The sequence below is a fragment of the Abramis brama genome (assembly GCF_963993115.1).
Source record: "Abramis brama genome assembly, chromosome: 2".
NCBI lineage: Eukaryota > Metazoa > Chordata > Actinopteri > Cypriniformes > Leuciscidae > Abramis > Abramis brama.
In genome coordinates this window covers 16,553,224-16,567,631 of record NC_139964.1, presented here as the reverse complement: position 1 = coordinate 16,567,631, position 14,408 = coordinate 16,553,224, and the positions used below count along the sequence as shown (strand labels likewise).

The 14,408-nt window shown below is 42.7% G+C and overlaps 1 protein-coding gene across 1 annotated transcript; it reads right to left on the bottom strand.

Moving 5' to 3' along the window:
* Nucleotides 1-287: 287 nt before the first annotated feature.
* LOC311077949 (uncharacterized protein) lies at nt 288-6,366 on the bottom strand (the record flags this gene model as incomplete). The annotated part of the gene is made up of 6 exons (XM_084106595.1): nt 288-1,067; nt 2,008-2,173; nt 5,132-5,177; nt 5,348-5,453; nt 5,537-5,779; nt 6,303-6,366. The coding sequence occupies 5 exons, from the start codon at nt 6,364-6,366 to the stop codon at nt 2,009-2,011; spliced, it is 624 nt and encodes a 207-aa protein (XP_083962721.1). The 3' UTR covers nt 288-1,067; nt 2,008.
* Between the last annotated feature and the right edge of the window lie 8,042 nt (nt 6,367-14,408).

The following is a 14,408-nucleotide window of genomic DNA, read 5'->3' as shown; positions in this document are numbered from 1 at the left end:
GGTACTGGTTAAGCTGGCACTGGTTAAATTGGTGCTAGTTAAGCTGGTACTGGTTAAGTTGGTACTGGTTAAGTTGGTACTGGTTAAGTTGGTGCTAGTTAAGCTGGTACTGGTTAAGCTGGTGCTGGTTAAGTTGGTGCTGATAAAGCTGGCACTGGTTAAGTTGGTGCTGGTTAAAATGGTATTAGTAAAGTTGATATCACAAAACTTGAAGTTCCCATGAGATTTACATTTCTGTCCAAATATCACTTCTGTCACAAAATATTGAACCTTGAGACTCAGACCTTTCTGACAATATTTTTAAGATTAGAAAAGGTTTTGATCATAAATTATGAAACATGATTACGCCCAAAAGGGGCTGGTTAAGCTTGTACTGGTTAAGCTGCTGGTTAAGTTGGTACTGGTTAAGCTGGTACTAGTTAAGCTAGTACTGGTTAAGTTGGTGCTAGTTAAGCTGGTACTGGTTACGTTGGTATTGGTTAAGTTGGTGCTGGTTAAGCTAGGTAGGCTACTGGTTAAGTCGGTGCTGGTTAAGCTGGTACTGGTTAAGTTGGTACTCGTTAAGTTGGTACTGGTTTAGCTGACACTGGTTAAATTGGTGCTAGTTAAGCTGGTACTGGTTAAGCTGGTTAAGTTGGTGCTGGTTAAGTTGTTAGTGGCTATCCCTCATTTGACGCTGCTGTAGATCAGTGATGAATCTTCCACAATCTGAACAGTTGATCGGCCTAAAAAATCAAAACAAACAGGAGCACAACAATATTATAACCCAGATTATATGATCTGTGGTTATTTAGATGGTGCTGGTTAAGCTGGTACTAGTTAAGTTGGTACTGGTGAAGCTGGTACTGGTTAGGTTGGTACTGGTTAAGTTGGTGCTGGTAAAGCTGGCACTGGTTAAGTTGGTACTGGTTAAGCTAGTTAAGTTGGTGCTGGTTAAAATGGTCAAACATTACAACAATCGTTCATTAAACGATTGAACACAGGCTTTGTGTTTGCTGGTCGCTTTCACTCATTTGAGGCTGCTGTAGATCATTGATGCATCTTCCACAATCTGAACAGTTGATCGCCTAAACAATCAAAACAAACAGGAGCACAACAATATTATAGCCCAGATTATATGATCTGTGGTTGTTTAGATGGTGCTGGTTCAGCTGGTACTGATTAAGTTGGTGCTGGTTAAGCTGGTTAAGTTGGTACTGGTTAGGTTAGCACTGGTTAAGTTGGTACTGGTTAAGCTGGTACTGGTTAAGTTGGAACTGGTTAAATTTGTGCTGGTTAAGTTGGTTAAGTTGGAACTGGTTAGGTTGGCACTGGTTAAATTGGTGCTGGTTAAGTTGGTACTGGTTAAGCTGGTGCTGGTTAAGTTGGCACTGGTTAAGTTTGTCCTGGTTAAGCTGGTACTGTTTAAATTGGTGCTGGTTAAGTTGGTGCTGGTTAAGCTGGTTTACTTGGTACTTTTTAAGATGGTGCTAGATAAGCTGGTACTGGTTTTGTTGGTACTGGTTAAGTTTGTGCTGGTTCAGCTGGTTTGGTTTGTGCTGGTGAAGTTGATGCTGGTTAAGTTGGTACTGGTTAAGTTGCCCTGGTTAAGTTAGTATTGGTTACTTTTGTGCTGGTTGTTTGTGCTGGTTAAGTTGCACTGATTAAATTGCACTGGTTAAGTTAGTACTGGTTAAGTTGATGCTGGTTAAGTTGGTACTGGTTAAGTTGGCACTGGTTATAATGGTACTGGTTAAGTTGGTACTGGTTAAGTTGGTGCTGGTTAAGTTGGTACTGGTTAAATTGATGCTGATTAAGTTGGTTCTGGTTAAGTTGGAACTGGATAAGTTGGAACTGGTAATGTTGGTACTGGTTAGGTTGGTGCTGGTCAAGTTGGTATTGGTTAAGTTGCAGTACTGGTTAAACTTGTGCTGGTTAAGCTGGTGCTGGTTAGGTTGGCACTGGTTAAGTTGGTACTGATTAAGCTGGTACTGGTTAAGTTGGTGCTAGTAAAGATGATTTTCTCACCTCACTGCAGCATCAGGCTGATGAACTCGTCATATTGACATTCATGCTCCTCTGTTCTCTTCGTCTTTGTCTTTCTGTGGTGTTGGACAGTTGCGAACTGGATCTCCTCAGCATTTCTGGATTCAGGAGTTTTTCCTCTGAATCTTTTGGGTTTCACATTGGCATACTGTAACACAAAGCAGATGATCCATTGCAGGTGATCTAAATTAGCGTCATCCTCCCCGTGCTCAAACCCCCTTCCAGTCCCTAGGGGATTTAATTAACTTACTGGAATCCTCATCTACAAACACCCTCTATTCTCTTGAACTGCGACATTCAGAGCAAATGGCGTTTACCCCCCTTCCCATTTGTGTAAATCATTGATTTCTGATCAGAGAACACAGATCTGTTTTCCCTGGGTAAACAAAGAAGCATCCTGTCTTATCACGATACTGAGACATATGGTCCGCAAGACGCCACTCTGGCGGCCACCCCGCTGACATTTCCCCTATCGCTCAACGCCTCAAAACAAGACAACATTGTTAACAGATGTCCGACCATGTACCCTGGTTAATGGCATCAATTCAAGAAGATACGCACATACCTACACTCTCCCCCCCGAGGGGGGGGGGGGGACAAAAGTTTGCCACGCGGTTCAACGTTTGAATGACTCTGCATACGCACACACATGCGCATATACATACAAACCTCGGAAGGACAAAAGTTCACCACGCGGTGCGAACTGCAAATGAACTGCAGACACACACACACAGAGACACTCTCACCCCTGGACTTTGTGGTCAAAAATCACCCTTCGTCAATGTATTTTTGAAATGTATTTGTGGTGTGTCTCATGGTCCCCATACGGCAGACCGATATAACTAAGTTTTATTGTATAATCAAAAGTGAAATGCTTATTATTAGGAAGAATCATGTAACTCCTTGTTATTAACTCACAGAATTATGATTCGAGGTATTGTTTTGTTCCAAAGAACCCAACGGTGTTGAATCTTTAACACAAAATATCAGAGGATGCATTCTTTCATTAATACCAGTTTTATAAATGTTCATGAACGAGTTTATTCCGTCAGTACATAGTCGGAAGAGGCGTGTACCTTTGCAAAATGTAAGGAGGTGGCCACAATCGTCCTTCCAGACGACTGGGTCACGCACGTGAGAAGGCGTGACCTTAGCTCCTTCAAAACACGGCGCCATATCTCTCGATCCTTGCAGTTCGCCAGAGAGAGAAACCCGCCTCCTTCCTTCTTCGGAACCTTCGTTTGTTTTATTTTCGTTTTATTCTAAGTCTTTCTTTTCTTGATACTCTACTTCAGTTTGATATTCTCCTTAAAACACCAACGAAACCAACTTAAGACTAAATCACCTTTGGCTAAGTTAACGAACGCTCTGAGTTACCATCGCAACAAACTCCGCCTTGACGACGCATCTGACCACGTGTTTCCAGGCTCCTTTTGTCCACAACAGACGCACAAACGAGGGCCAATAGGCAAAACAAGTAAAGTAACTTTACATTCTTAAATTCGCAATCCGAAAGAAATGCTGTTTAAGTTGTCTAAGAATTACTAGAAACTGTTGGGGTCTCGTTGTGAAGGAATGTTTTAAACTGTCTTTGCCTTTCTCTAATTCTCTCACTCATTCTTTACACACACACTTACACTCACACGCACACCCGCACGCTCACACACACGTGCTCTTAAACCCACACACTCTTTTACACACACACCAAATCCTCTCTCTCTCTCTCTCTCTCTCTCTCTCACTCTCAAAATTCTCTCATACTCTTCTTTTTATTTTATTTCTTATTGCGATCGTGTTATATTGTTTGTTTTGTTTTGTTTGTTATGCATACTAATAAATTCCCTCAAATAGAGGCATTGTCGCTACAATACAGAGAATCATTGGCTGAATCTTGTTCAGAAAGAGGCTTATCATGGACTGAAACGCTCTGTGACACGCAAGAATAGAGATCATTCTGAAATACAAGAAAATTTGTAATTATTATTAAGACCAGTAAATCAGTTTGATCTGAAGTGTAGATTCTCAGTCAAGAGGAGTTTTCCTCAAACTTTTCAGATCAAGTATCAGGTTAGATCAAATCAATGTAGTGATGTAAAATACAGGTATATTTCATTGATTCACACATGGAGTGGAGAAGAATAGGGCAGAATGAGTAAATGAAGTGACATGTTCATTCATCACACTATATGTAAATGATTATGCAATTAGACCAACAAACCTATATTAAAACAATAAATATATAAGTATTCCATTAAACCATGGAACAATTAGTTAAATGTTTTCTTCAGTTTTATTTATTAATAATTTTTTTCCTGGACTGTGTTAATAAAGACTTTAATAATGTTAGTTTCCTTTCAGTTCATACAGTTACAGGCTGAGACACAAGGCGCGTTTCCATTAAAGATTTGCCCAAAACTTTTGCGATTTTTTCTAAATATTGATAAAAAACTATTGCGAAATGACAGCGCTTCCATTTACCGATGTCATGCGACTAAAACATAATTTTTTCCTCTCGCGATAAGTCATTCCAAAAATCATGGCAACGGACGTTGGTAAGTTTATATATATCACAGCCACGTACCGCACTAGACATTATTATTATTAATGGAAGGAAACGTAAGCGTGTTATCCAAGCATTAATGGCAAGGAAAGACCCTTATACTGTGAGCGGCACATATGAGGTGTTACTGGGTTTTTCTCACTCATTTCTGCTCTGAGGTCTTGATTGTGGAATTTCATTGAGGTTTAGAATCCAGTATTTCTGTCATTCTTTTGTTTTTTATGAATTTGATATAGAGCTCTGTCTCATATTCTGTCCGAACACACCACTACGTCAGGTGACTGTAAATGCGCAAAAACTGTTTCCATTGCAGTTTTGCAAAATATTCTTTTTTTGAATTGCCTGAAAAACCCCCTCATGCGAGCGTAAATACTTTTTTGCGATAAATGGGAGTTTTTGCGAAATTGACGTGTTTCCATTGGGCGTATTTTGAATTCGCAATTTCAATTTGCACAATTTGAAGGGTAATGGAAACGCGGCTACAGATAACGGCTGGTCGACTGATTTTCTGCTTCTGTAAAGTCGTGTTGTGTTTGGATGATTTACCTCTTTCACTGTGTGATCTTCAGCTTTAACACTCCTTTGTTTCTTCCTGTGATAATCACAGACATTAACAGACATTAGACGAATGTATTAAATTAAGAGAGAATTTAAACGCTGTTTTTAAAGATTACTAATAATCAAACACAAATGGATAATTCCCTTCTACATCAGACCAAAAGTGTACAAAACTTGTACAATCACTGCAGTTTTTTAACTCACAGTATAAACAGGATGATGACGGAGATGATGATGAAGATGATGATGAAGACTAATCCTCCAGAAGCCACTGTGATCACAATCACATTCCCACCAGCAACACGATGAACTGAAAGAGGAAGATCATCATGATTAACTCTCCAAACTGATGAATGATGTGAAGATACAAGAGTGTATTAATAAAAGCTTCACCTGTGACAGTTACAGCGTCTGATCTCTGAGATCCATGTTGATTGTGAGCCTGACAGTAGAAGTGTCCACTCTGTAGTGCACTGAAACTCTGTCCAGATCCAACAGCTGAGGGTTCATTCTCCTTAAACCAGCTGAAGTTCATAGCAGGAGGGTTTGAGTCACTGATGCAGTTCAGAGTCACTGAATCTCCCTCCACTATTACACCAGATCCATTTATCAACACTGAGACGTTTCTGGGAGGATCTAAAGACAAAAATGAAAATTCACAACACATATTAGAAAATTATGATTTGAAAGTTTTTGAACAATGAGCAGATGATCATTTACTCACACATGATGTTTAAAGTCACAGTATCAGAGTATTTCTCTCCATGTTCATTGATGGACTTGCACTTGTATTCTCCACTGTCATCAGAGCTGATCTTTGAGATGCTGAAGATTCTTCCAGATCCTACAATCGTTCCTCCTTTAAACCAGCTGAAGTTCAGAGCAGGAGGGTTTGAGTCACTGATGCAGTTCAGAGTCACTGAATCTACCTCCACTATTACACCAGATCCACTCATCAACACTGAGACGTTTCTGGGAGGATCTAAAGACAAAAATGAAAATTCACTTCTGTAATGCCAAGCCAGCAGAGGGAGCCATCACCCGAGTACTGACTGAGCGCTCCCTCTGCTGCTTCTACATTCACTTCCTGTTTGGGATTACTTAAGCTGGGACCATGTGCTTTCTCATCGCGAAGTATTGCCAGTTTACCCTGCCTTACCAAGCGTTTTTCCTGATATTCTGATTGTCTGCATGTGTATGATTCTGCCTCGTTCTCTGACCATTGATTCTACGGATTTCCCTTTCTGGATTGTTTGCTTGTGTGGACTGATCTCAAGGTTTTACTTCTCTGCCTGGTTTCTCACTAACGTCTCTTGGATTATCCCTTGGATTGTCGAAAGATCGGACTGCTTTACTGTTATCGACCCTCTGCCCGTTTCCACGTGTTTGTTGTTTGATATTTGCAATAAACTTCTGCATATGGATTCTAATGCTGCATCAGCGTCCTCATTACAGAATACTTCGCCTACCGTGAATCCAGCGGAGGTTTCCAACTTACAAGCCGCATTCGCTTACCAAAGCGAGGTTCTGAAGAATTATCAGGAATAACTTGCAAAGCTACAATCAGTCAACGAACACCTGACGCACGACGTACGATCTCTTCCTCCTCCCACGCCTTCAACGGTAAGCTTTGCTCTTCCTAATAAGTTTGATGGCTCTGCTGAACAATGCAAGGGATTCATTCGACAAGTAAAGCTATATTTTGAGTTCCAACAAGATCGATTTGAATCTGAGAAGAAGAGATGTGCATTTCTCATGACTTTGCTTACGGGAAAAGCCCTCGATTGGGCTTCAGCGGTGTGGGATAGCGATACACAACTCAGGAGATCCACTAAGTATTTTTTACTTCAACTTCAAGAGGTTTTCGAATATCCCGCAGGGGGCAGGGATATTTCAACACAACTTATTAATGCAAAACAAGGTAACCGCACCGCAGCTGATTATGCTATTGAGTTTCGCACACTGGCAGCTCAGAGTGGATGGAATGATGTCTCTCTTAAAGCTACCTTTTACAACAGCCTCAATGTTGATCTGCAAACTGAACTCGCCTGTCGTAGAGAGGATTTATCATTTTCAGTACTTGTTAATCTCACCATCAAGATCGATAATCTCATGAGACAGACTCCCAAGCAACGTACTAACAGAACAGTTTATAATCATTCCCCTATCAGCCATCTCACAGTTGAAAAATCATCTGTTGAACCCATGCAACTTAACGTTTCTCGATTGACGGAAGAGGAACGAGCAAGACGTCGACAAAATCATCTGTGCTTCTACTGCGGTGAACCAGGCCATCGCAGTATCGGTTGCCCACTCAAGGCCAAGTCTTCAACAGGGGTAAATATTCACAATTTCTCTGTCCTTAAAAATAAGTCGCTTACACTACCCGTCAACATAAGAACTGATACTCTGTCTCTGGATCTCACAGCGCTGATTGACTCTGGAGCAGCTCTGAATATCATCAACAAGGACATAATTCAGAAGTTTAATATTCCTACCCAACCATGCATTCCACCCATTCAGATCAAAGCTATCGACGACACTCTCATCAATCAAGGTATCCAATGTCAAACAAAAACCTTGAAACTTCAAACCGGTTTGTTCCATCAAGAAAACATCACCTTGTATGTCGTTGACTCACCCAAATACGAAGTCATCTTAGGATTTCCTTGGCTCACCATCCACGATCCTTCCATTTCCTGGTTCCAAGGGGAGTTAACTCACTGGTCTCCATTCTGTTTGATGAACTGCCTTTCAATTCAGCCACAACCATGTCTCACCTCAAGCACTGAGAGTCCCGAAACCCAGGTAAAAGTATCCATCCCCAGTCAATATCAAGATTTGTCTGAAGTTTTCAGCAAGACTAAGGCCACACAACTTCCTCCACATTGTCCATGGGATTGCGCCATTGATTTGCTTCCCAATGCCATGCCTCCCAAAAGCAGAGTTTACCCATTGTCCAGGATTGAGGATCAGGCTATGGAGGAATACATTGAGGAGGCTTTAGACTCAGGGTTCATTCGTCCATCCACATCTCCTGCAGCCGCCGGGTTCTTCTTCGTGAGTAAAAAGGATGGTGGTTTAAGACCCTGCATAGATTACCGTGGACTTAACAATGTCACAGTAAAATTCCGCTATCCCTTGCCTTTGGTACCTCCGGCTCTGGAACAACTACGAGAGGCCACCATTTACACCAAACTAGACCTACGAAGCGCATACAATCTCATCAGGATCAAAGAAGGTGATGAATGGAAGACTGTATTTCTCACCACTAGGGGGCACTTCGAGTACCAGGTAATGCCCTTTGGGTTAGCCAACTCCCCAGCTGTCTTTCAATCCTTTATAAATGAAATTTTCAAGGACTTCATGAACAAATTTGTTATTGCCTACATCGACGACATTTTGATTTATTCCAAGACAGAGACTGAACATGTTACTCATGTGCGTGCAGTATTATCCCGTCTACTGGAGAACCAACTCTATGTCAAAACTGAGAAATGTGAGTTCCATGTCCATCAGACATCTTTTCTTGGCTATCAAGTCAGTCACCAGGGAGTGAGGATGGACTCAATCAAAGTTCAAGCAGTCACGGATTGGCCTCAACCTACTACCATTAAGGAGCTTCAGAGATTTCTAGGCTTTGCCAACTTCTACCGCCGTTTCATCAGAGATTACAGCACTATCGCCTCTCCTCTCACCTCAATCTTGAAAGACAAACCCAAGAAACTCGGTTGGAATGAAGAAGCAAACCATGCTTTTGCCACCCTCAAGTCAAGTTTCACCTCAGCTCCCATCCTGAAACATCCTGATCCTGATCTACCGTTTGTCTTGGAAGTGGATGCATCAGACTGCGGAATAGGAGCTGTTCTCTCCCAACGTCATGGACAACCAGGCAAGCTTCATCCATGTGCATTTTACTCCAGAAAACTCACGAGTGCAGAAAAGAACTACGATGTTGGTAATAAGGAATTATTATCCATGAAAGCAGCCATTGAGGAGTGGAGACATTGGCTAGAGGGCACTCGCTACCCATTCCAAGTCATCACCGACCACAAGAACCTTGAGTATATAAAGGGAGCAAAAAGACTTAATCCTCGCCAAGCTCGATGAGCCCTCTTCTTCACTCTTTTTGATTTCACGGTTACTTATCGACCAGGCAGCAAGAACAGTGAGGCAGACGCACTCTCCCGTAAGCATGACCCTCCTATAGAGGATTTCAAACCCGAAACCATTCTACCACCCACTGTCATTCTGGCTCCAGTCTCATGGGACATCATGGAAGAAATTTAACGCAGACAAGAACAAGATCCGCCACCACCACAATGCCCACCAAACAAGCAATACGTACCCCAAGACATGCGTCACCAAGTACTCCAATGGGTTCATACATCCATCAGTTCAGGACATCCAGGTATATCACGCACCCTCCATCTGTTAAAGAACTCATTTTGGTGGCCTTCAATGACCAAAGACACAACCATCTTCATCAAATCTTGTCAGATCTGTGCTCAATCCAAGACCCCCAAGGAATTACCCTCAGGCCTACTTCAACCATTACCCATCCCACAACGACCATGGTCTCATCTCTCTATTGACTTCATCACTGACCTGCCACCATCTGACGGATTCACAACCATTCTAGTCATCATCGACAGATTCTCAAAGTCATGCCGGTTAATTCCATTAAAGGGATTACCTACAGCCATGGAAACAGCTTTAGCTCTCTTCAACCATGTATTCCGCATCTATGGCTTACCTGAGGACATTGTCAGCGACAGAGGAACACAATTCACCTCCCAAGTCTGGAAAACGTTCTGCAAACAATTGGATATTAACGTTAGCCTCACGTCTGGATACCATCCTCAGAGCAACGGCCAGGTGGAGAGCCTCAACCAGGAAATTGGCCGTTATCTACGAACCTATTGTAGTAGGGAACAACATAGGTGGTCAGAGTTTCTTCCCTGGGCCGAATATGCCCAGAATTCACTCACTCATGCATCTACAGGCCTCACCCCCTTCCAGTGTGTCCTGGGGTATCAGCCCCCTATGTTCCCGTGGTCGGGTGAACCTTCCTCGGTTCCGGCAGTTGACGACTGGATTAAACGTAGTGAGAGGGTGTGGGACAGTGCTCATGTGCGTCTTCAACGGGCTGTAAGGAATCAGGAGATCCAGGCCAACAGACGCCGACGTCCACACCCTCCCTACGAACCTGGACAGCGGGTCTGGCTCTCTACGAGGGACATCAAGCTGTGGCTGCCCAGCAGGAAGCTCAGCCCAAGGTACGTAGGCCCTTTCAAGATTCTCAGACGAATTAATGAGGTAACGTACCAGCTGGAGCTTCCTGCTAACTACCGTATCTCTCCCTCTTTCCATGTGTCCCTTCTCAAACCGGTCCACCCGGAGGCTGACCCCGGCCAGATGACCCCAGAACCACCGCCACCCCTGGATGTAGGTGGTATGCCCGCCTACCAGGTAAAAGAGTTACTGGACCCTCGGCGAAGAGGGGGTCAGCTCCAATATCTGGTGGACTGGGAAGGCTATGGACCTGAGGAGAGGTCATGGGTGGCCGCAAACGACATTCTGGATCAATCGCTCACGGAGGAATTCCATCGAGCCAGACCTGACCGTCCAGCACCCCGACCGCGGGGACGGCCTCGCCGAGCTCCAGGAGTCGCTCCTAGAGGGAGGGGTTCTGTAATGCCAAGCCAGCAGAGGGAGCCATCACCTGAGTACTGACTGAGCGCTCCCTCTGCTGCTTCTACATTCACTTCCTGTTTGGGACTACTTAAGCTGGGACCATGTGCTTTCTCATCGCGAAGTATTGCCAGTTTACCCTGCCTTACCAAGCGTTTTTCCTGATATTCTGACTGTCTGCATGTGTATGATTCTGCCTCGTTCTCTGACCATTGATTCTACGGATTTCCTTTTCTGGATTGTTTGCTTGTGTGGACTGATCTCAAGGTTTGACTTCTCTGCCTGGTTTCTCACTAACGTCTCTTGGATTATCCCTTGGATTGTCGAAAGATCGGACTGCTTTACTGTTATCGACCCTCTGCCCGTTTCCACGTGTTTGTTGTTTGATATTTGCAATAAACTTCTGCATATGGATTCTAATGCTGCATCAGCGTCCTCATTACAACAACACATATTAGAAAATTATGATTTGAAAGTTTTTGAACAATGAGCAGATGATCATTTACTCACACATGATGTTTAAAGTCACAGTATCAGAGTATTTCTCTCCATGTTCATTGATGGACTTGCACTTGTATTCTCCACTGTCATCAGAGCTGATCTTTGAGATGCTGAAGATTCTTCCAGATCCTACAATCGTTCCTCCTTTAAACCAGCTGAAGTTCAGAGCAGCAGGGTTTGAGTCACTGATGCAGTTCAGAGTCACTGAATCTCCCTCCACTATTACACCAGATCCACTCATCAACACTGAGACGTTTCTGGGAGGATCTAAAGACAAAAATCAAAATTCACAACACATATTAGAAAATTATGATTTTAAAGTTTTTGAACAATGAGCAGATGATCATTTACTCACACATGATGTTTAAAGTCACAGTATCAGAGTATTTCTCTCCATGTTCATTGATGGACTTGCACTTGTATTCTCCACTGTCATCAGAGCTGATCTTTGAGATGCTGAAGATTCTTCCAGATCCTACAATCGTTCCTCCTTTAAACCAGCTGAAGTTCAGAGCAGGAGGGTTTGAGTCACTGATGCAGTTCAGAGTCACTGAATCTCCCTCCACTATTACACCAGATCCACTCATCAACACTGAGACGTTTCTGGGAGGATCTAAAGACAAAAATCAAAATTCACAACACATATTAGAAAATTATGATTTTAAAGTTTTTGAACAATGAGCAGATGATCATTTACTCACACATGATGTTTAAAGTCACAGTATCAGAGTATTTCTCTCCATGTTCATTGATGGACTTGCACTTGTATTCTCCATTGTCATCAGAGCTGATCTTTGAGATGCTGAAGATTCTTCCAGATCCTACAATCGTTCCTCCTTTAAACCAGCTGAAGTTCAGAGCAGGAGGGTTTGAGTCACTGATGCAGTTCAGAGTCACTGAATCTCCCTCCACTATTACACCAGATCCACTCATCAACACTGAGACGTTTCTGGGAGGATCTAAAGACAAAAATCAAAATTCACAACACATATTAGAAAATTATGATTTTAAAGTTTTTGAACAATGAGCAGATGATCATTTACTCACACATGATGTTTAAAGTCACAGTATCAGAGTATTTCTCTCCATGTTCATTGATGGACTTGCACTTGTATTCTCCATTGTCATCAGAGCTGATCTTTGAGATGCTGAAGATTCTTCCAGATCCTATAATAGTTCCTCCTTTAAACCAGCTGAAGTTCAGAGTAGGAGGGTTTGAGTCACTGATGCAGTTCAGAGTCACTGAATCTCCCTCCACTATTACACCAGATCCACTCATCAACACTGAGACGTTTCTGGGAGGATCTAAAGACAAAAATGAAAATTCACAACACATATTAGAAAATTATGATTTTAAAGTTTTTGAACAATGAGCAGATGATCATTTACTCACACATGATGTTTAAAGTCACAGTATCAGAGTATTTCTCTCCATGTTCATTGATGGACTTGCACTTGTATTCTCCATTGTCATCAGAGCTGATCTTTGAGATGCTGAAGATTCTTCCAGATCCTACAATCGTTCCTCCTTTAAACCAGCTGAAGTTCAGAGCAGGAGGGTTTGAGTCACTGATGCAGTTCAGAGTCACTGAATCTCCCTCCACTATTACACCAGATCCACTCATCAACACTGAGACGTTTCTGGGAGGATCTAAAGACAAAAATCAAAATTCACAACACATATTAGAAAATTATGATTTTAAAGTTTTTGAACAATGAGCAGATGATCATTTACTCACACATGATGTTTAAAGTCACAGTATCAGAGTATTTCTCTCCATGTTCATTGATGGACTTGCACTTGTATTCTCCACTGTCATCAGAGCTGATCTTTGAGATGCTGAAGATTCTTCCAGATCCTACAATCGTTCCTCCTTTAAACCAGCTGAAGTTCAGAGCAGGAGGGTTTGAGTCACTGATGCAGTTCAGAGTCACTGAATCTCCCTCCACTATTACACCAGATCCACTCATCAACACTGAGACGTTTCTGGGAGGATCTAAAGACAAAAATGAAAATTCACAACACATATTAGAAAATTATGATTTGAAAGTTCCCTTTCAAGGGAACTCGAGCTGCGTCGAGACGCGGTGGGAACGCCCTGCGTGATTGCGTCGTGAAGCACGTGTATAATCAGTCCAATGGAAAGACGAGACGTCATAGGCGGGTGACGTCATCGACCAGGAAGCTATAAAGCACCCCTGAAAACAGACCGCGACAGCTTCTGTGCCTTCAGCAAGCGATCTGTGTATTCTGTCCTTGTCATATTTATTGTTGTCTGTCAAGTTGCAATATATATATATATATTATGGCAAAAGAGAGCAAGCAAGCATTGTGTTGTTCCCTGCCCGCGTTATATCACGGGTGGGGACACACACTCCAGAGTAAAAGCTTTGTGTTGCTTGTTTGGGAGTGGAGCATGCCAACAGTCAGTTCTCGAGGGGGCTGACTGTGAGCATTGCGAGAAGCTGTCCGTGAGGACGCTCCGCTCCCGCCGGCCGTTCTTCGAGGAGGACGGTTCGGTGCGCGCGCCCCGAGGCGCGGGTCCCGCTGCTGCCGAGGCACGGCGTCGACGCGCATCTTGGGGATCGCAAATGGTTCTTACAAACACCTGTTAGATCCAGTGTTTTATCTCGGGGAGAAGCACGCTCTGCGGTTTCTCCTCCCCGGGATGAGGCATTCATCCTGCGATTTCCAGTTCCGAGGAATTGGTATCGTTAGTGTGTTTTAAAAAATAAAAAAAAATAAAAGAAAATAAGGCAGATGTTTTTGAGTTTTCATAATAAATAAATAAATAAGTGAGCTCATAACTCTGTTGAATAAAGAGGAGCTTATAAAGGAGGTTTTATCCTGTGCTGTTGCTAAGTTAAATATTTCTGGCCAGCCAAACATATATGAGAGTGAAAATATAAGGAAAACTCTATATCTCAGCCTCCTCGTCGGGGAGTGCCGTTTTTTCCCTATCTCCACACTGAGGTGTCGAGATCGTGGAATAAACCGGTTTCTATTTGTGTTTATCCCTAAACTTCTACTATAGTAATGTTATGGGTATAAAGTATCATGGTATGACAG